General features: G+C 49.4%; 3 protein-coding genes across 3 annotated transcripts; 2 read left to right on the forward strand and 1 right to left on the reverse strand.

The window, feature by feature from the left end:
• Positions 1–1,321: 1,321 nt before the first annotated feature.
• On the reverse strand, positions 1,322–4,278 carry LOC125536976 (fasciclin-like arabinogalactan protein 16). The gene is made up of 2 exons (XM_048700269.2): positions 2,859–4,278; positions 1,322–1,727 (listed from the first exon to the last, which is right to left on the reverse strand). Exons 1-2 carry the CDS (start codon positions 4,168–4,170, stop codon positions 1,654–1,656), a joined length of 1,386 nt encoding a protein of 461 aa, XP_048556226.1. The 5' UTR covers positions 4,171–4,278; the 3' UTR covers positions 1,322–1,653.
• A 4,105-nt stretch (positions 4,279–8,383) lies between these two features.
• Positions 8,384–9,511, forward strand: LOC147985148 (uncharacterized). Its single transcript, XM_087541431.1, has one exon. It carries the CDS (start codon positions 8,384–8,386, stop codon positions 9,509–9,511), a length of 1,128 nt encoding a protein of 375 aa, XP_087397557.1.
• A 9,421-nt stretch (positions 9,512–18,932) lies between these two features.
• On the forward strand, positions 18,933–19,427 carry LOC147985149 (uncharacterized). Its single transcript, XM_087541432.1, has one exon. It carries the CDS (start codon positions 18,933–18,935, stop codon positions 19,425–19,427), a length of 495 nt encoding a protein of 164 aa, XP_087397558.1.
• Positions 19,428–21,983: the final 2,556 nt, after the last annotated feature.

Below are 21,983 nucleotides of genomic sequence, written 5' to 3' on the forward strand. Positions count from 1 at the left end.
GTTCTTCATGGAGCAGCTTGATAAGTTTGTAGACAATCCATTCGATGGTGAAGCGGCATCTTTGCCAATCCATCCTAAAGTTGTTTCACAGGCAACTGAAGTTGTTCAAGAAATGAGAGAAGATTCCGTTGAAATCAACAACCTCATTGTCGAACTGAATGACCTGGATGGTCGAATGAAAACTACTTCTTCCAAGTTGTCATTAGACAACTTGAAGACTCCTATAAGGATACAAACCGTGCACTCACTCTGCTTCACAACAGAAGACTCCACCTCTCGGCATTTGTCGTGCCGGACGATTCCTCGAGCTTGGACGACAAAGACGACGACGAGGCTTCCGGTTGTACCTCATCTAAGGAGGAGGAAGAGGGGGAGCAACCCCATGCTAGTGTGGCGGTACATGGTGGCGGCGTCATGGTGCCCCTCGTTCGTTGGAGGTGGAGCAACACCGCAGCGCTGAGGATGCCGATGCTACGGCCATCGTTGGCCTTCTTGCCAACCGACACGTGGTGGCGGAACACCTCGCCGACAAGGCGCAACTCTCCGCCAAGCGTCGGGCCTCACGAGTAACACTAGGGATCGTGACTCCGGTTGTCACAAACCTCGGTGACATAGAGGACGACGCCGAAGAGCAAGTGTCGAAGAAGCCTAGGAGCACCCACGACGGCGAGTCATCTGGCAACGGAGCCGCGCCGGTTGTGTATGACATCTCCTCCGATGAGGAGGACCGCCGGTGTGGGGAGCTTCTTCATGTTGCCTGCAACTAGCACTGCCGGCGAGTGCGACAGACAATGAACGTTGCCAATCCCTGATCTCCAACTTCTACGTAGATTGAGCAATGTGTGTGGTGTTTGTCGGTTTTATGTATGTTGTCGTCAGTAATAATAAGCCTCAATTGGTTGTTAGACTTGATGTTGTCTGGTTTGCCACCCTCCGTTCCTAAATATAAGACATTTTAAATATTTCAATACGGACTACATACTACAAAGCTAATTTTAATACACACTAGAGCAAAATGAATAAATTTACACTCTAAAATATGTCTATATACATTTGTATGTAGTTCATATTGAAATCTCTAAAAAGATTTATATTTAGAGGTTTTTAGCCTTAATGCCCGAACTTGGTTTGTTTGGTTTCATCAATGGAAAAGATGAAACCATCCATCAATGGAAAAGATGAAACCAAGGGGGTACTCCTTTCATTCAAAAAAAATAAATACAATTTGTTATATACTGTCTCCGCCTTAAAAAATAAGTGTCGCTGATTTGACAGTGTAGAAGGCAGGGAGGATCAAAATGCAGAGAAACAAACTGATGAGTGGTCGCAAACGTACCCATGTTTTGGGAATTCCCTTTGTTTCGTCAAAAAGTATGTAGCATCTTAAACCACAAATCAAACAAATAAAGAAGAAAAAAATGCTATACGCTGATGTCGATCTGATCTCCCGTATAAACAAATTTCCATCCACCTTTTTTTCTCCTAATTTCCTGACGGCCCAACAAGCAAAACCACCAGGTCTCCCTTCCTCGCTAGCCCTATTAACCAAAACTCAGCATGATACTAGTACTTGGGTTCATGTTCATCTTTGAGCCTCAGGAGGCAAGCAAAGCAGCTAGGGAGACATCCGTGGTCGCCATCATCGGCCATGATCTACTGGCAGCTCTTGAAGTGTGATCGCCCACCGAAGACAGCCGCGACATGGCACGCCCCTTCCAACAACTTCCCTGTAACACCGACAAAGAGAAGAAAAGATGGTAAGATGAGAGAGTCCATAATTGGAAGGTAAAGAAAAGAAAAAAGGAGTGCCACCGACAATTGAGTTCTTTTGGCAAAAAGAAATAGATTAAATGAGTTGCAAAGTTATGTCTATGTTCACTGCCCAAAAAAAGTTATGTCTATGTTTTTTCTTTCATTTTCAGGCCTCGGTGTTGGGTGGTGCGTCCCATTTACAGGTGCACTGTCACTTCAGCATTGGTTACTGATGTGGTGCTGGTTGGTGACAAGGAGAGGACACCAATGCTCCATCTCGACGCCATGCAACCTTTGTTGGCGCATTACTCTTCTTCGAAAAGAAAAAACATGTCGTGTCATGCACCAAACAAGCAATCAAAGCGGAGAGTCTAGCCCACGGGTGAGCCAGCACGGACAGCTGTATGTAGTGGTGATAATGGCCCTCCCTGGATCCATCCCGTGACACTGACAACGCGGGGCCAGCTCACCACCACTTGAGGTTGAGGTTGAGACATCGATGTCAATGCACAGCTCATCGCTCGCTGTCTCCCCGTACAATGCGGTGCGCGCACACGCGGTTTCTTCCGCGCCTCCGTTGGATTCTTTATTATTATTACTCCCCTCCCCACCCAGAACCAGAACCAGAACGTGCCACCAACCATTTTCACCGAATCGAATGACGTGCTTCAACGAATTCTACCCCTGCGGCATTTACTCCTACTAGTAGTAAGTACCCCTTAAATAATTTCACCCTTACACGCGGGCCCGACTACCCAACTCGCCGGGCCCACTGAAAGCTTCTGTCTCTCTGTCCTGCGTGAGGTGACACATCTAACCTAGACCTATAAAGCCAATTATTAATTTGTTAATTAACACCACAAATTTAGTTGGTGAGGTGCGCATATTGCTTTGCTTGGGTGCCCGGCAAGGCAATGGCGAATGTGACTAGTAGAACCAACAGCCATGCGACGGCGACCCACCACCGACACGCCCGCACAACCCTCTTCTTTCTTTCTACTGACCATCGACACGACCATTCTTGCTCAATCTCTACATCTACTCATGTTAATACTATTACCAAAAAAAGAAGTACTAGTGTGAATAATACAAGTTACTGTGCTGACCTCGTCGGAGCTTGGGCTTGGCCGTGCCGGTGACGACGAGGGCCTTCCTCACGGGCGAGGCGCCGGCGCTCTTGGCCGTGTCCTCCACCGGCGGGAAGAGCACCGCGTCGATGCCCTGCACAGAGATCCTCCCGTCGGTGTAGATATCCGGATCGAAGAGGTAGGCGGACCCCTCGCCGTGCCCGAACTTAACCGACCCGTCCGCCTCCCTCGCCGTCACCTTCTGCGGCAGCCGCAGCGTGTCGTACCTCACCGTCCCGAACCTCCGCACGGCGTTGTACATGCTCTCCTCCGTCTGGTACTCGGGGACCATGTGGTAGTAGAGGATGTTCTCCGGCGACCCGGGCTCGCTCAGCTGGTCCGTGGTCAGCCGTGCCATGGCCTCGTCATTGGGGGCCAGCACTGTGAGCACATACCCCTCCGAGACCAGCCGCCCCATCTCCGTCGCCAGCGACGTCAGGTTCACCAGGATATCCGCGAGCTCGTTGTACCCGCCGTACAGGACCAGCGTCTGGATGAAGTCCTTGACCTGGCTGTGCCCGTCGAAGTGGTGCTTCCCGGATCCGGGGCCGGGGGCCGGCGCCGGCGCGATGGAAGGGCCGGGGGCCATGGCGTCCCAGACCGGCAGCACGGGCGGCGCGCCGAGGGGCACGGGCGGCGCGGGCTTTTTCAGCCTGTGCGTCCTGGGGTCCACCTCGGGGGCGCCCGTGGGGAGCACGGCCGAGATGGCAGCCAGGCTGCGGCGGCGGTTGAAATCCTCCTGAACTGAGCGCGGCACCAGCAGCCGCTCGATGCCGTGGATGACCCCGTCGGGCCTCACCACCGCGTCCGGCCGCGTGACCTCCGCGGTGCCGACTAGCATCTTGTGGCCGTCGGCTGACAGCTGGAGGTGCTCGCCGGAGAGCGTCATCCGCGCGGTGGAGGCGGGCCAGGCGGAGTGCGAGTGCAGGCGGGAGGGGAGGACGTGGAAGAGGAGCAGGCGCTGGAGGGAGCGCAGGTTGCGGGGCTCAAGGAGGAAGGCGCGGAACTCCGGGTCGAGGTCCCGCTCGAGGGCCTCGTTCCGGGGCGCGAAGATGGTGACGTTGCCCCGCCCCACGGCGTCCTCCAGCGACTGCAGCAGCAGCGCCTTCTCCACGAGCTCCGCCAGCTCCGTGTAGTGCGAGTCCAGCAGCGCCACCAGCACCGAGTTGGAGTTCACCCCCGTGGAGCTGTTGGCCGCTGAAGAGGAGGGCAATGTGGGCTGCTGCTCCGGCACCGCCGCCGCGGCGAGTACCAGGCAGAGGAGGACGGCGCCGAAGAGCGGCGCGCCCATGGCGGCGGGTTCTAGCTGGCTCTGGATTTGGTGCGGTTGCTGCTTGCGTTTGCGGTGGTAGTGCGTTCTTTTCTTTGGGAAGAAGGCGGAGGAGTGTGAAACATGAGTGGGGTTCACTGCTACTTGAAGAGAGAGAGAGAACGCGTCGTGGGTGTCAGGCTGGTAAGGTCAACTCCATCGCGCGACCCTGTCATGTCCACCTCCGTCTGTTTGGGGTAAAACGAACGAATAGCGCAGCCTAGCGCATGGTCATAAACGTACAAATGTCCGGATTCCGTCCATTTTTGACCCATCCTCGACCCAAACTTGCGCTCGATTTGGGGTGAAACGGACGCGCGCGAACGGCTTGGACGCACGCCCTTGTCCCCACCGTGGCCCGTCTATCGGAGACACTAGCAGTCCCTCCGCTTCCAACGCTTCTACCCTCTCTCTTTCGCCCCGCCTCGCCGCCGGCGCCGCCGCTATTCTCCGGCCGCCTCCTCACCGCGCAGCCTCCGGCCGTCCCTACCAAACCACTTCTCGACATGGCCGCCACCACGCCCGTGTTGTGGCCGTAGTTTTGGCCGTCGATCGGAGGTTTGGTCGTCGACGTCTTTGCCGGCCGCAGAGGGGACAGGACCGCCGGCGACGCAGCACGGCGTCCTCGACAGCTCCCGACGAGAGCTCCACAGCGGCCAGTAGCCGGCCGACAACCCCCCCTCCCCCTGCTGCGTCGAGGTGATCATCGCGGCCTCTTCGCCACCACGCCCGCAAGGGGCATTTTGCCCACAGAGGTATGGACAGTGGAGACGCGTTTTTCTTCCATCACTTTCTTTGTTCATTGGACGATTCGTCGTCGGATGATGAAGATATTGTGGTGGCTGCACTGGTCGTTCACGACCACATTCAACGGCAGCTTCCTCGGTACAGGGGGTCACTCCCTGGCCGCTCTCCCAGCCTGAACCGCAACAGGGAGAGAGGCCACGCCCTGTTCTATGCTGATTACTTTGCCAACACCCCCCTCTTCAAGCTGGATAAATTCCGTCGCCGTTTTCGAATGGCTAGGCATGTGTTCAATCGTATCCGAGAGGGAGTGCTCATGACCCATACTTCGAGTGCAAGACGGATGCCCTTGGCAAGCTTGGATTCTCCTCTTACCAGAAATGCACCGCGGCCATCCGCATGCTTGCATATGGAATTCCAGGCGATCTGGTGGATGAGTATGTGCGTATGAATGAGACAACATGTCTGATGTCAATGTACAAGTTTGGCCAGGCTGTGATCGAGGTGTTTGGCCCAGAGTACTTGAGGCAGCCAACTGCCGCTGATACAGAGAGATTGTTGGCGACCAACGCAGCTAGAGGCTTTCCAGGCATGCTTGGCAGCATAGATTGTATGCACTGGGAGTGGAAGAACTGTCCATTTGCTTGGCAGGGCCAGTACAAAGGGCATGTCAAGGTGTGCACTGCCATATTAGAAGCGGTGGCATCACAGGATCTTTGGATATGGCATTCTTTCTTCGGCATGGCAGGTTCTCACAATGATATCAACGTGCTGCAGCGTTCTCCAGTCTTCGCGAGGCTTGCAGAAGGCCACTCCCCACCTGTCAACTTTGAGATCAACGGCCACCATTACAACAAGGGATACTATCTAGCAGATGGTATATATCCTCAGTGGTCAACTTTTGTGAAGACAATCTCGAAACGCCAAGGTGAGAAGAGAAAGAGATTTGCCCAAATGCAAGAGTGTTAGAAAGGATGGAACGTGCTTTTGGTGTGCTTCAATCCCGGTGGGGTACCGTTCGAAACCTTGCACTGTCATGGGATGAAAGGAAGCTTTGGGAGGTGATGACTAGTTGTGTGATCATGCACAACATGATCGTCGAGGACGAGCGTGATGAGAGTATCTTCGACCAAGGATTTGACTATCAAGGTGAAAATATTGAGCCCCTGCACCAAGACCCGGCCACATTTGAACAGTTTGCTCAATTCCACCGTGAGATGCGTGATTGGCACACTCATTTGAATCTTCAAAATGACTTGATTGAGCACGTGTGGGATCACATTGGCAACCAATAGATGTATTGGTCCATTTTATGTTTAGTCAAGACAATTTCGATTTGGTTGTAAAAATATTTTATTAAAGACAATTTCAATTGGGTTGTAAAACTATTTTAATTTTCAGACAAATATTTGGGTTGGAAACTAGTTTTGATGAAAATTTGGGCATTTTTGGCCCTAACGGACAGGATAGGGCAAAAGGATGCGTCCGCGCGCTGGGCGCACGGCCATCGCATCCCAGGACACGCCCGGACACGACCCCAAATCGCTACCCAAACAGACATAATCCGGACAAAACGGACGTCCGTTTGGGGTCGTGCGATGGAGTTGGCCTAAGAGCATGGTTAAGAAAAGCCTGCTGCTGGCGGACAAAATTACTGTTATGACCTAAAGAGTTAACAAAATCATGATTTGACCTCGTTTCCAAAAAAATCGATTATGACCTCTTTGGGAGACGCCAACATCCCTGGCGTCTGGGTTGCGAAGCAGACTCCAGGCACCCTGGCCCCTGGCCCGCACTGTCCACCTGCCGGTTGACCTGCTGACGTGGCAAAGGGGCCAGACTCCAGGGGTTCCTGGCGTCTGGCCCTGGTAACTGGATAACCCACGAGAGAGTGTGTGGGACCCACCCCACACACTTTCCCCAATCCACAACCCGAGCTTGAAGAACACTTGGAGCTCTCACACTCTCTCCCACCCCTCAAGCTCCCCCTCAAATCCTCTCCAAAAGGTGCATCCCTTAGGTGGATCTTTCCATCACTTTGTTGCTCTTGGCAATCTCCCCCAAATCATCCAATTATTTTTGGTTAAATCTTGTTATTTTGGTTGCATTTTATACATGTTGGTGGAACCCTAGTTCATGTTTTCTCCCTTATATTAGTGTGAATAGCTTGGTTAACTTTGATAATATAGTGATATGCATGGTGTGCAGTAGGAATATATGCTTGTTGAGTAGAAAGATTGGGGGTTAGGGTTAGTTAGTGATTAGGGTTAACTTTGCTTAGTGTGTGTTAATTAGTGATACTTTTATGGACATCACCAATAATTTAGTGTTGATATGATTTGGATATAATGAGATGTATTTGGATAAACACCAATTCTCATTGAAATCTTAAATGCATTCATATTATTTTTAGATGGAGAGACTTGTTAATGTTCATTACATGGACAAGGAGGCATTCTTGAGTAACAATGCCGAACGGGTGAGGAACCATTGATTTTTGATACAAGCCCTAGCTATGAGGATGTTGTTGCAAAAGTGAGACAAATCTTAAAGTGGATGGACACCAATGTTGATGTTAAATTAATAGTAAGGTATGATGTTGGAGTTGGAGTCAAATCTCGCTTGAAAAGTATGCCTATCACCTCGGATTTGCATTGGGATGTATACAAGGAAAAAGTTTCCCAATCGGAAGACAAGTCACTTGAATTGTTTGCCACCAAGGTTGAATCTCCTCGGTTTACCTTTGATTTGAACCGGCATGTCTCTTCCCCAATGGATGACATGAGCGAGAGGACAATGGTGCCACTTGTTGAGCATAGGGTTGTGGTTGATGCCCCCAATGCTTATCGCCAACCACGTCCCCGTGTACCATCTATTATAGCAGATGAGGTTGAGTTGTATGCCCCCAATGCTTCTAGCCAACCACCAACTAGCCAAAACAAATGAAGTTGAGGTGATTGCTAGTGACGAAGTAATTCAAGAGGATGAAGATGCTTATGATGATGACGAAGAGCAAGAGGAAGGGTTTCATGGTAATGATGTTGGTGGCTTGGATGCGTACATAGCGCAAAAGGACATGGATCGTGACTTGCCTTTTAGGCGTCAATATGAGTATGACTCGGATGACGAGGGTCCAGTTGAACAATTGGACGAGGATGGATTCACAAAGGAGGAAAACCAAATCCACTTTGAGCTGACGGGCTTAGAAAAAAGAACTCACTTGTTTAAAGATCTCAGCCTTGCCCATAAAGTTGATGTTGACGGTGGAATGAGAATGACGGCGATTGAGCCAACACCATGCCCGGATCCAGGAGAACCAAGGGTGGAGAATGAGGACAAGAATGCTTATTTGGAGAAAGGAGTGAAGTTTCTGAGCTTGCCTATGCTGAAGTTTTGACTGACTGACTATGCCATTCGGAACCATAGGCCAATTTATGTTGAGCACTCCGACATGAAGTTGCGTTACACCATGAAGTGTGAGCAAGAAGGATGCCCATGGAAGGTTCGTTCAAGAAAGCTTAAAGAAACCGAAGAATGGGTGTTAAGAAGTTGTGTTGCCACTCATACGTGCAAACCGCCATCTAAACGACTTCGAACGACACACCGTCAACTCACATCTGAGTATGTCGAGTACAAATGGATGAAAGACATAGGCTTTGATCCCACTGTGAAAGTGAGGTTTCTCATGCGGACGGTGAAAAAACAATTTGGTTATGAAGTCAAGTATGGGAAGGCATGGAAGGCAAAGGCAAATGCTATTAGAATGTTGTATGGTGGTTATGAAGAAGCATACAACCAGCTCCCAAGGTTGTTGGCCGCGATTGCACATAAGAACCCGGGCATGTTTCATGTGGTCGAGGATCACGAGGGAGTGTTCCACCGTGCCTTCTGCAGTTATGGACAATTTGTGGAGGCGTTTCAGCATTGTCGTCCGGTCTTGTCTATAGATGGCACGTTCTTGACCGTTAGATACAAGGGCACACTAATGGTAGCAATGGCGCACTCATCAAACGACAACGTGTTGCCGTGTGCATTTGCTTTGGTGCCTTCCGAGCACCAAGACAACTGGGAGTGGTTCATGGGTCATGTTAGGCACAATGTGATTGGGGCTAGGGAGGTATGCATCATATTGGACCGGCACCATGGCATACTCAAGGCAATGGACATTGTTATTCCAGGATTTCCAAAGCTTCACCATAGATGGTGCATGAGGCATTTCGTGGCCAACTTTTACCGGGCATGTAAGAGCAAGGAGCTCAGCAAAGACCTTACCCATGTATGTGTGGCCTTCACCACCGAAGGTTTCGATGCTCGGTACAACAAACTATTTGCAGCGGTGAACGAAGGGGGAAAAGAGTTCTTAACTAGGAATTTAAGCGAGAAGCACAAGTGGGAACGCGCTCATGACGATGGTGGTAGGCGATATGGCGACATGATGAGCAATCTGATAGAATGTTTCAACAATGTGCTGAAGGGTGCTCGTGCATTGCCGGTGACTACAATAGTGGAGTACACTTTCTTCAAGCTTAATGAGTACTTTCAGAGGCATTCTGAAGAGACTGCAAAATGGATAGGTTAAAAAAAGGATTATCTGGAAAAGGTTGATGAATGGTTGCAGTTACAAGCAAGCAAGTCTTCACGACAACAAGTTATCATATTCGACAAAATTGAAATGATCTATCAAATTGATGAGCCAGGTGGCACAACACGAGACAGTTTTCAATATGGTGGTGCTGCATTTGAGGTGCGTCTGAAGACTCGGTGGTGCCAGTGCGAGAGGCCTAGATGCTCGCATTTGATAACGGTGGCGAAAGCGAGAAACATACATGTTTGTGATGGAAAAATCGTGCAGATGCAAGAGTTCCATGTGGAAGCTACTAGGTTGACATGGGCACCAAGATTTCACCCTTTCTTGGACCAATCACAGTGGCCTGAGTACCATGGCCCTCATATTAGGCCAGACCCTCTTCTGAAGGTGGAGACCAAGGGTAGAAGGAGAACTAAGAGGTTTAGGGGTGATATGGATGACTTGGCTGGATACACTGGCATGAAACAATTTGATAGCGGTCATTTCATGGAGGCTCCTGACACTATCAACTGTGGGGTGTGCGGTGAAGGGGGACACAATGAGCGGACATGCAAGAAAAGGAAAACCAAAAAAAGAAAAACAAGTCGTGGAGGTGGCACCGATGGTGAACGAGGTGGAAGAGGTGACGATGGTGGTGGTCGAGGAAGCACAAGTGTCAGGTGGTAGTGGTGGTCGTAGAGGGAGCACAAGTGCTAGAGGTGCTAGTGTTCATAGAGGGAGTACAAGTGCTAGAGGTGGTGATCGAGTAGGCACAAGTGCTAGAGGTGGTGGTCGAGCAAGCACAAGTGCTAGAGGTGCTAGTGTTCGTAGAGGAAGCACAAGTGCTAGAGGTGGTGGTGGTCGTAGAGGAATGGTTGATAATGGATCGGCCTTCGGTTATTTGCTTAATACAGATGGTTGATCTAATAATATTGGTATATTATTTGTTCATACAATTCCTAGCATTTATTGATTTACTGTATTTACACATGTACTCTCTTTGTGTCTTGTGCTAACAATTGTTCTTTTTGTAGGCATGGCTTCATCCGATTCCAGGACGAGGCCGGCGTGCGCGGACCAAGAGGACATGCCGAAGACGTGGATGGAGGCCAGGTTGGAGAAGGAGAAGGATGTGCCCACACCACCATGTTGGTGTGGTGATGTTTGTAAGATGAAGGTGTCCACGGACCGTAAGAAGTCATGGACAGAAGGTAGAAGGTTTTTCGTGTGTCCCAACTATGCACATGATCATCGAATGCCAACTAACGCATATGACATACCACCGGTATGTTAGGTGTACATACAAAAAACCTCATCAAGTTTGAACTCATATTACTAACAAAAACATGATTTTTATGTAGTCGCCTCCTCCACTTTGCAAGTACTTCACTTGGATAGATCACGAGGTACCAAAAGATGTCCAAGAGGACCAACATCGAGATTGCTTACGGAGGCAGCGCCTGTTCGAGGAGTCCTTTGCATGGGGATTGGAGCATGAGCGTCGTGAGAAGGAGAAAAACGAGCGCAAGAAGCGTGAGCAAGAGAGGGCACGAAAAGAGAAAGAGGCTCGTCAAGAAGAGAGGGCAAGAAAACTTGCAAGGGCTCGCGATGCACGAGAGGAGGACAAGGCACGTGACAAGAAGGGAAAGTGGCCCCGTACTACTCAGTAGACAAATGGAAAGGCACCGGCATCGATGATGGACTATTGAGACTTTGTTTAATGTATGAACTTGTCATTCGAGACCTTGTGTGGTCATGAACTACTTATGTCATTCGAGACATCGTGTGTGAACTTGTTATTCGAGACCTTATGTGGTCATGAACTACTTATGTCATTTGAGACATCGTGTGCGAACTTGTTATTCGAGACCTTGTGTGGTCATGAACTACTTATGTGCAACCTATTTGACATTATGTGCAAACTATGCTTTGTTCATATTTTTGTTTGATTTCCAATGTTTAAAAGTGTGTGCAACAAGTTGCCAAGCAAAAACTCTGGGCCAGACGCCATAGACCCTGGCGTCTGGGTCCCCATCCAGAGAGCAAGATTCCAGTTTGCAAATGTGCACAGCCAGACGCCACGGTCCCTGGCGTCTGGGTCCCTATCCAGATAGCAAAATTCCAGTTTGTAAATGTGCACACCCAGATGCCACGGTACCTGGCGTCTGGGTCGTTTTGGTCAGCAGGAGACCAGACACCTGTCTATTGTGGCTGATGCCTCGCGGCGACCCAGACGCCACAGACCGTGGCGTCTGGATCGTTTTGGTCTTTCGGCGACCCAGACACCACAAACCATGGCGTCTGGGTCATTTTGGTCGCGCAGGAGACCAGACACCTGTCTGATGCCTCTGGGGTTCCTATACAGAGAGCATTTTTATGTTTGCAATTGTGCACACCCAGACGCCAAGGTCCTTGGCGTCTGGGTCCCTGTCTAGAGAGCTTTTTTGATGTTTGCAATTGTGCACACCCAGACGCCAAGGTCCCTGGCGTCTGGGTCCCTATCCAGAGAGCTTTTTCGATGTTGCAATTGTGCACACCCAGAAGCCAAGGTCCCTGGCGTCTGGGTCCCTATCCAGAGAGCATCTTTCGAGTGGATAAGATCCTTTGGGCCCACCTCTAGCCCTCTCATCCATTCATCTCCACCTATACCCTCTCATTCCATTCATCTCCACTCACTCTCACCTCTAGCCTCTGCCAACGTCACTCCTCTCAACCACCCTAACCCCCCTCAAATCTCTCACGAATCGGTCCGGTTTCACTGTTGGATCTTCAGGATTTCCAAACAAGAAGGTAAATCAACTCCACCCCGATTTTTTGGTTGGTTCAATGTATCATAGTTTTGTGCAAACCCTAGTTTGTTTTCCTTGTGGTTTTATGTATCATAGGTTAGGTACTAAGAGATTTGTGTGTTGTAGATGGCTAAGGGTACTCAGTGGTTGCTTAGCCATGTTGTTCATGTCCAAGGCTTGTCTCCATGTGTTGTGCAAGTTAGTGAAGTGGACCTCACTTTCGATTGGTTGAAGACTAAATTTATGTTGAAGCAAGGGTTGAAGGAAGAGGATTTTGTGTACTACGTCAACAGGATGCAGTCAGATGGCCCCGGGGAAAGAAAATTGATTGACATAACTGATGATGTCAAGATTCAAGAAATGCTGCAAGAATGGGAATGGAAAAGGGTTGTTGACTTGCATTGCTACAGGAAACCGAGTTATATGTGATGTTCATGTCGTTTCAACTATCATGGACCATCGTGGTCATGAACTAGTTATGTCATTCGAGACATTGTATGTGATGAACTTCTCATTTGAGACTATTTGTGTAATTTGAGATTATGTGATAACTATGTTTGTCATTTTCTATTATGTGAACACTAATGTTTGTCATTCGATACTATTGGTGTTTGCTAGAACAAAATATCTATGTCATTTGATACTATGGTTTGACAAAATATGAACGAAATGAAAAAAGTACTACACCAGGGCCAGACGCCATGGACCCTGGCGTCTGGCGGCCCTGTTTCTGCTGTCCAGGACCCTGCTTTTGCTTCTAGTCGACCACCATACGCCAGGGACCGTGGCGTCTGGTCCCCTGACTTGAAACCAGACGCCAAGGACCCTGGCATCTGGGACCCTATACATTATTTTGAACTTGCTGTTTGACACAAGAAGATATCACATATATATTCATATGACAGGTTCATACAACACAGAAGATAGCACATTTCACAGAACTTTCACCACGACAAATTCTTGCATACAAACGACAACAAGTTCACAGATTTTTCATCACGACAAAATCATGCATACATAAGACACCAAGTGCATACATAAGACACCAAATTCAAGACAACCATAAAAGTTTTTACCACGACACCAAGTTCATGCATACAAACGCCACCTAGTTCATGCACTTCCAAACAAGAAGCTCACTTCCTCCTTCCTCTCTTCATGAGGGTTGCAAGTGTAGGCTCCTCCTCTTCGCTAGCCTCCTCCTCCTCTTCGTTGTATGCCTCCTCCTCCGCCTCAATGTTGGCCTTATATCTTTGCATTCCTGTTGGGATAAGCTGATGAGGATACTCCAGACTATGGAATTGTGTGTTCCATGTCTTCTTTCTACCTTTCTTGCCTGGTGTCTTAGCTATGGCTTTGCCTTTCCTAGAGCGAGCATTGCCTTGTGTCGATTGTGTAACCTGTGATGGTTGTGGAGAATCAACATCATACTCATGATCCTCTTGATGTGTTGCATCATACTCATGCTCCTCATGATGTGTTGGCTCCTCTTGATGTGTTGGCTCCTCTTCATGGACCTTCTCCTCCATGTCCTCATCGTTCTGGAGATAACGCCGTCTATTAGCTCTGGCAGAGCGGCTACCAGGTGCATACACGTCACTGGACTGAGCACCATGGCAAGAAAGCATTGCTGCCATCTTATGAAACCGCTTCTTGAACTTCTGCAACAACACAAATTATGCTATGATATGAGATGCAAATAAATAATCCGCGAAAAGAAACTTTTATAATATATTGGTCACACCTCCATCGTGCTCCTAAGAGTCCTCTCAGATAATACACCACCAGGTGGATGACTCAGTGCAACATTGGCATCGTTGACACACATAAGCAACTCTCTGCCCTGCAATTCATGAACACACCAAACTTATGTATTTGAAAGAAGACAACATGATGCAAGTATGTTAGAATAGGTCAAACAGACTACCATTTCGTCATGGATCGGTGCATAGTCAACGTGAGCCCCTCTGGTGTCTCTCATAGCCGTGTTGAAGGTATGATAACCTTCTGCGGTCTCCGGCTCTTCAGACACCAACTCCGACCACTCCTCGCGAGTCCAACCAGGCTTTAGCTTTAACCGGTAGCGATCCGCATACCACACTTGATACTTCTGATATGCTGACTGATTATGAGGTCTATTCTCTGATTGCACTAACGTGTCTCTTTGATTCCAAATTTCTATCCACGCACGGTATTTGTTTGCCCAATCCGATATATCCTAATTGTTCCTTCGATCGAACCTACAAATGATGCACGGGACAAAGCATTAGCAAACATAGACTTATTCAATGCTCTACTACATACTCAAGGCATGCTTGCTCACCGATGCAGAGATAGCGTTTCCTCGTTGCTCTCCTCAATTGGAATACCTTGTCTTCTTCCAAATTGTCTTGCCACACGGTCTACAAAGTGTCACTCGACTGCGAAGAAGCATATCATTGGGCACCTCGCCCGTCAAAGATGGCTATCACGCGTGCACATCTCATTAAGATCAAAGTCACGACCTTCCATATAAGGCAACCAATGTACCTGCAAAACAAAGAGATACATTGTTAGATACAAGTTTCATTCTTGACTAAATTTGGTCTTATCGAACTTCTCTATACCTGCTCAGCAGTCAAGGTGTCCAGATCATTCATATATCACTTATATCGCACATGCGAGCTTCCTGTGTACACAGTCACTTGTTCCCAATAGTAGGCAAGCGTAGGGCGCCGATATGGATCATCATCATGCAGCCCGTCATGATTCCCTCGTGGGTTTGGCATGTTGGGGTTCTTGAAATCGGGCCGTCCAACCGGGATCCGCTCCCACATCCACACGGATAGGCTCCAAACAAACCCAGCCAATGAGGATGTATCTCCCTTCCCGCGACACGCCAAGTCAAGCTGCAATCAAACAAACATGTTAGATATGGAGGCGCATGACAAATGCAAGATAAATGGTTGCAAATATATCTTACCTGACGATATAAATATGCTAGTGCGGCCGAACCCCAGCTATACTGGGTATCCCAGTTATTGAGTAGCTCCAGGAACATCGAGAGGGCTGAATTCCCAGTTGCATTTGAGAAGACTACCTTGGTTAGTACATACCAAAGATAGGCTCGCGCGTACTGCTGCACAACCACGTCATTGGAACCCTGAGGGCACGGATTGGTGTTTCCTCTGACCAGTTTTAGCCGAGAATGCCTCACTCTCGCGGTATCGGCCTTGTCTTCCTGAGGGCCGTCGGGCTGAACACCAATTAAATTGCCAGTCCGTTCTCGCCAATTAACGATGCTGACACGACCGGTAACAGCTTGTCTGTTGATAGGAAGGCCGCTTATCATAGCCATGTCCTCTAGGGTCATCATCATCTCCCTACATGGAAGGTGGAACGAGTGAGTCTCCAGCCTCCAACGATCCACAAGTGCGGTCAGCGCCGCGTGGTTCACCGGCGGAGCGCGTCGCTTAAACTGCAACACGAATGGGAGAAGACCCAATCTTTGAATGTAAGGCTTGTACCGCGGGTCGTAAGTAAAGTCATCAGCGGAATGACCCCTCATGCGCATAGCAACTACAAGCTGCAAATAAAGTGACGTTTTAATCAATACAAGAACACAAATGAGAAACAACGAAAATTGATAAGTCTTGCTTCTTACCTCTCCCTTCTCAATGGCACGAGCACGATGCTCCTTATCCCACTCATCAATTAATCCGCCATACCAAGGTCCATCATCATCCGCCATCTTAAAAAAATCACAAACATCTATGAATACATGAACAATATCAAACAATAATATTTCCTTCCTCAAGTTATGCCATATGAACACACCATTCTTCTCACACATAACCACATCATTTCTTTCTTCTACATATGCACACATATCATCTAGAGTACCAAATTTCACCATCAAATAAATTTCATAATCATCATCCGCCATTCTATTGAACAAATCATGTCACACACAATCATCAAATTTCATCATCTCTTTTGCAAATAAAATTATGCCATCTATATATTCAACTATATTGTCATACCACTTCACACATATAATATTTTTTCTAAATATATTTGCTTGCCAAAGTAGCCTTCTCAGATTCAAACAAATATTATGCCATCTATATATATTCAACATATAGCTAATTTACTAGCACATGCATACATCATCTATAATTCAAAAAAATTTCACAAACTATGTCTATTGGTGGACAACTACAAACATCTACCAACTACACTACCTACCAAATCATCCATCAACTACAAACTATTTCCTAAAACAAAGAAACCATCTACTAATCTAACATCACCTAATGTGAAATAATGCATCCAACAAAAGAGGGGAAAACCAAAACAAATTGGAGGGAATGGGGGAGAATACCTCAAAGAAGCTTTGGGGGGGGGGGGGTCAGATCTACGAGTTTGAGCGGAGGATGGAGTAGATCAGGGGGGTGTGAGGGAGAGGAGGGGCGACGAACAAAGCCCCTCTGTTCGTGAGGTGCACCCAGGAGAAGTTGAGATGGCGATGGGTGGGCTGGCCCGCGCGGTTATCCAGTTACCAGGGCCAAACGCCAAACCCTGGCGTCTGGCCCCGTTGCCATGTCAGCAGGTCAACCGGCAGGCGGGCAGTGCGGGCCAGGGGCCAGACGCCAGGGCGTCTGGCGTCTGCTTCGCAACCCAGACGCCAGGGATGTTGACGTCTTCCAAAGAGGTCAAAATCGATATTTTTTTTTTGAAATGAGGTCAAATCAAGATTTTGTTAACCTTTTAGGTCATAACAGTAATTTTGTCCGCTGCTGGCTATATATGAGTGCCATGTCACATCAAGCCTTCACAAAAGCCCACTAGTACAACAAATTGGCTATAGTCTAGCTATTGGTATTTAATGTTTGCAAGTGGGGAAAGGCAAAGAGAGACATGTGATTGGTGAAAAGAGAAGAACACCGGCTCAAAAGACTGCATGCAGATTTCTTTTTCTTGTTTTTTGTGCTGGAGCCGGCGCTAGCTCAATCGCCCGCCTCCTTCTCTTTCCCCCATTCTCTCTCCTCAAGCAATAACTTTAATGACGTGGAACAGCATATAGCCAGCTGACTAGGACCTATTGTACCTGCTCTAAGTGGGGGCAGGGGGTGTCGGTGTGCGGCGCGGCTTTCCTTGATTCCTTGGCGTCCCGTGAGCTCCATTTGTTTTTCAGTTTTGTATTTGCGCGCGTGGAGGATGAGGAACTCCTTTTATTTGGGTCATTGGGTGGTGCTTTTCTTTTCTTTACGGGTAGTTGTTGCGCTCGCGTGGCCTTTGGCCTTTGACTTTAGTTTTGGCTCACTTTTGTCATACGCATACGCAGGCAACTTTGCCCTTCTCTACACGGCACTCCACTCCGTGTAACTTTCTTGCACCATGACCAGAGACGCGGTGAAAAGCCTGGACGCGTACTCCTTCCTTTTGCATTTCTTGCTCTCAGAATAAAACAATTGCATTGCATTTCTTCAGAAAGTGTTTCGCGACGTATCCGACACTCTCAACCACTGTTTAAAAATTTACCCGATTAATTAGTTAACGGGCCAGTTAATGGATACTCATAGCATGGCTGAATCCCCTATTCGTCGTGTTAACTTGTCAGGCCGATTAATTAGCCAATTAAACCAATTAATAAGTTTTCATGCTGATTAATCCCTATTGGTGCATTAATGGGTGGGCAAACCAAGCCTAAAATTTTGGCCCATAACCCCTTTCGGCCACATGCCGCTCCTTAATAGATAGGATTAATAATTTTACCTCCTCTATATGATTTTTATATGTGTATGACAGCATATTTTAGTATACTACATAGCTGGGAGCATGAGAGTATGGTATAATACATTAAAAAATCTAAATATATATTGGCAAGTTTTTATTCAATCTATCGATTAATGGCCGACCGATTAATTCAGTTAATAGATCACTTCACCGATTAATTGCTACTTCTAAACTAACCGAGCAGCTACCAGATAACAAATTTTTGAACATTGCTCTTAACTTGACTTTTGGGTCATCTGAGCGCCCCCGTCCCATAAAAACAGTAGGTGAAGGGTGGAATATATGCTTGCTTGTCATTTTCATACCGGAACCATGTTGGATGGATGTGCATTTGCGAACTGCCGAGTGCCAGGCCAAGATGTCGACAGCCGAGCGGATCTTGCTACAGCCTAGGGGCATCCGCATAAGTCAAAGTAGAAGGCAGCCACATGCGCGCTCACTGGGCGTCGGTGTACATCGGCGCATCATTAACACGCGAACCTGCTGTATATTGAATTTCCCTCATCAAATCCATGATCAACAAGCGAATATTTAGTAGCAGGGTGGTTGGTCTCGTGCACCTGTGTTGGAGTACTAAGAGCAACTTCAACGGCCGACCCAAATAGATGGTGTTTTTATCAGTTTTTTGTCTGTTTGGGTCGGCAGCCCGCTCGTCATTCGCCCTCTTTTAGTTTTGGGTCGGCAGTGCGTCCAACGGGCTGACCCATTTCATGATCGTGCGCGTTTAACATCATTGCCGTCGCCCTGATTTTGGCGTTCCAGCGCACGGGAAAGGTTCGCGTGCGCGCCGCGGCCAGCGCTCGCTACAAAGAAGACGCTCCCTCCACACTCTGTTGGCCGCCCACTCTCGCCGCCTCTGCGCCATCATGTCGATCCACCGCCTGGGCGCTTCGGATTTTCGCGGAGTCCGCGAGCGCCGCTGCGGTGCCTTCTCCGCCGAGATCTGGTTTCGCGAGAAATGTCTCGTCCTCGACACCTTCGACACCGCAGAGGAGGCGGCCCGCGCGCACGACGCGGCGGCGTGGCGCCTCCTGAGGCCTCGTCGGGATATGAATTTTCCCAACGTGTCGAGCCAGCGGGCGCAGGATCTGACGCCTCTCCCGCGGCTTTTCACCGACGAGGATCGTCGTGTCCACCGAAGGCGGCAGCGCCGCCTTGCCATCATAGAGAAGGACGTGGAAGCCTTGGTGGTGTGGCGCGGAGGCTTCCCGCAGGGCATCGTCGACGAGCGCCAGTTCTACAAGCAATTGAGATCGGAGAGGGACGCGAGGAGGAGGGAGCGAGCCGCCTATCGGGAGGACAAGCGTTCGCGGAAGCAGACAGCTCAATTCAAACTGAAGCTACGAGAAACGGCGGGTTGAGACTTTGAAGACGAGGCGTATGCTGACACCTACATTCAGACATCCGAGGAGGACATTACCGAGTCGGAGTCAGAAATCAACGAGTAGTGGTCTTTTCTTTTTATCTGTGTATGCTAGAATTATCCATGTATCCATTTTATCTGAAAAATGGCCGGCGGTGTCAGCGACGTAGCAGGCGGGCGAATGTATGAATTCAATGTGCCACCGACCAGTGGGCCTGGTGAGGAAAGAGGGCGAGCGCGCGCCCGTCCGTCTTGTGTCCGCGCCGACGCAAATCAGGCTAAAAAATGGACCGGGAATGGGTCGGCAAACGGACGAAAGCGGACGCCTGTCCGTTTGGGTCGGCGCGTTGGGCTGGCTTTTTTGTCCGGCCGACCCAAACGGACGGCCGCGGACGAAATGGGTCGCCCCATTGGAGTTGCTCTAACAAATGCGCCAATTATATCATCATTAGGTACCTGTGTTTCTAAATTTTTGCCAATTAGAGCAACTCCAACGCGCCGATCCGAACGAACGGCGCTTTTGTCCGCCTTTTGTTCGTTTGTGTCGGTCACCGCCCGCTTGGCGTCCGCCCTCTTTAAGATTTCGATCGACAGTATGTCCAATGGCTGCGACCTATTTCATGTCCGCACGCAAATTTTGATAAAGGCTCGCGGCCATAGATCATGTCAGTGGCCATGTCGTCGCCCGAAGTTCATGCCGGCATATGTCAGCGCTGGCATACAATGCCAGGTTCGGAAAAACACCGTTCAGCTGGCGCACTTGCCAGCGGCCGGCACACATGCCAGCACACAAAAGGGGGCGGGAGTTCGACCACACCATCGCGGCCGTGGTCATGCCGACACACTTGCCGGCATACAAAAAAGAATTGTGCTCGCCACCATAGGTCACTCTTCGTCGAACTTGAGCATGTCGGCCTGCATCTTCTCGAACCACGGCCTCTTCCTTGACGACACGGTGTTGAGATCCACCTTCATGATCTCCACCCCGTCATCATGCTAGTGAGAGCCACTTCTTTCGCCTTGGTCTTGGCATTGGCGGCCTCGTTCTCTAGTATCTTGGCTTGCTTCTCCGCCTCCATCTCAAGCATCTTGGCTTGCTTGTCCGCCTCCATCTCAAGCCTAAACCTTTGGATCTCCGTGAAGGCATTCATTTGCTCTTCCTTGTCTCGTCGGCGCTTCTCCTCCCTTGAGTCCTTCTTGGTCATCATGTCCTCCACGCTTGCGATCAAGGCGATCAATGCCGCATCCCGCTTGTCCTCCTTCTTGGAGTCAGTCTTGCCACGCAGTCGTGCCTTCTCGGCCTCGTCAACCTCCTCCACGGCCTTCTTCCCCCACGCGACATGATGGTGGTATATTGCGCCTTGAACTTCTCCTCGTCTTTGATGACCCTCCAACAATGCGAGAGGTTGAAGGACTTGCCATCATGTTGGACCTTGAATGCCCAAAGCTTGGAATGCCTACAAATGAATTGCATGCAAGCATATGGCAAATGGAAATGGACATGGAAGAATAAATTGAATGACACAAAGAGGGGCACTTGCTAGCATACCATGTCTTGCATGCCGATGCCGCTCACGGGGTGTGCCTTGATGCTCTTAAGAGTGGCACAAAACTTGTTACACTCTTGTTGGATCACCTTCCAACGCTTCAAAATGGACACCCACCCACACACGCTTTGCATTTGGTACGGTGAAAACTCCTTCCGCTCATGGAACTCACGATGCACACGAGTCCAAAATGTTGATGCCTTTTGTTCGGCGACGGTCTTGGGGTCTTGCCCAATGTCCCTCCAACACTCACAAAGGAGTTTGTCCTCGGCCGCCGTGTATGCCTTGGTCCGCCTGTTCTTGCGCTTAGGCTCCCCCCGGCGGCTTGGTTAGCGAGCTCGTCCTCGAACAAAGGCTCCCCTTCGATGTACAACTCATCCTCTTCCTCGAGTCCGTAGTCCTCCGGAAACTCGTGGTCGAGCGGGCAGCTATCTAGGTCCAGGCCGACCCGATCATGCATGAAGGCGACCCGGTCTTTATCAAAGGTGGACTGCGTGAACGGCCCTCGGCCGTCCTGGCTTTGTGTCTCTTCGGGGGCGTAGGCAGCCCCGGCGGCACCGCCAGCGGCCGCCACACCACTCTCGAAGATGATGTTCTTGTTGGGGAACGTAGCACACAATTTCAAAAAAAAAATCCTACGATCACACAAGATCTATCTAGGAGATTCATAGCAACGAGAGGGGGGGAGTGTGTCCACGTACCCTCGTAGATCGAAAGCGGAGGCGTTAGGTTAATGCGGCTGATGTAGTCGAGCGTCTTCGCGATCCAACTGATCAAGTATCGAATGTACGACACCTCCGAGTTCAGCAAACGTTCAGCTTGATGACGTCCCTCGAACTCTTGATCTAGCAGAGGGTCGAGGGAGAGTTTCGTCAGCACGACAGCGTGGTGACGGTGATGGTGATGTGATCTGCGCAGGGCTTCGCCTAAGCACTACGACGCTATGACCAGAGGAGTAAATTGTGGAGGGGGCACCTCACACGGCTAAGAGAACAATTGATGTGCCT

The sequence above is a fragment of the Triticum urartu genome, chromosome 2A (genome assembly GCF_056163025.1).
Source record: "Triticum urartu cultivar PI428250 chromosome 2A, HENAU_Tu73, whole genome shotgun sequence".
Taxonomy (NCBI): domain Eukaryota; kingdom Viridiplantae; phylum Streptophyta; class Magnoliopsida; order Poales; family Poaceae; genus Triticum; species Triticum urartu.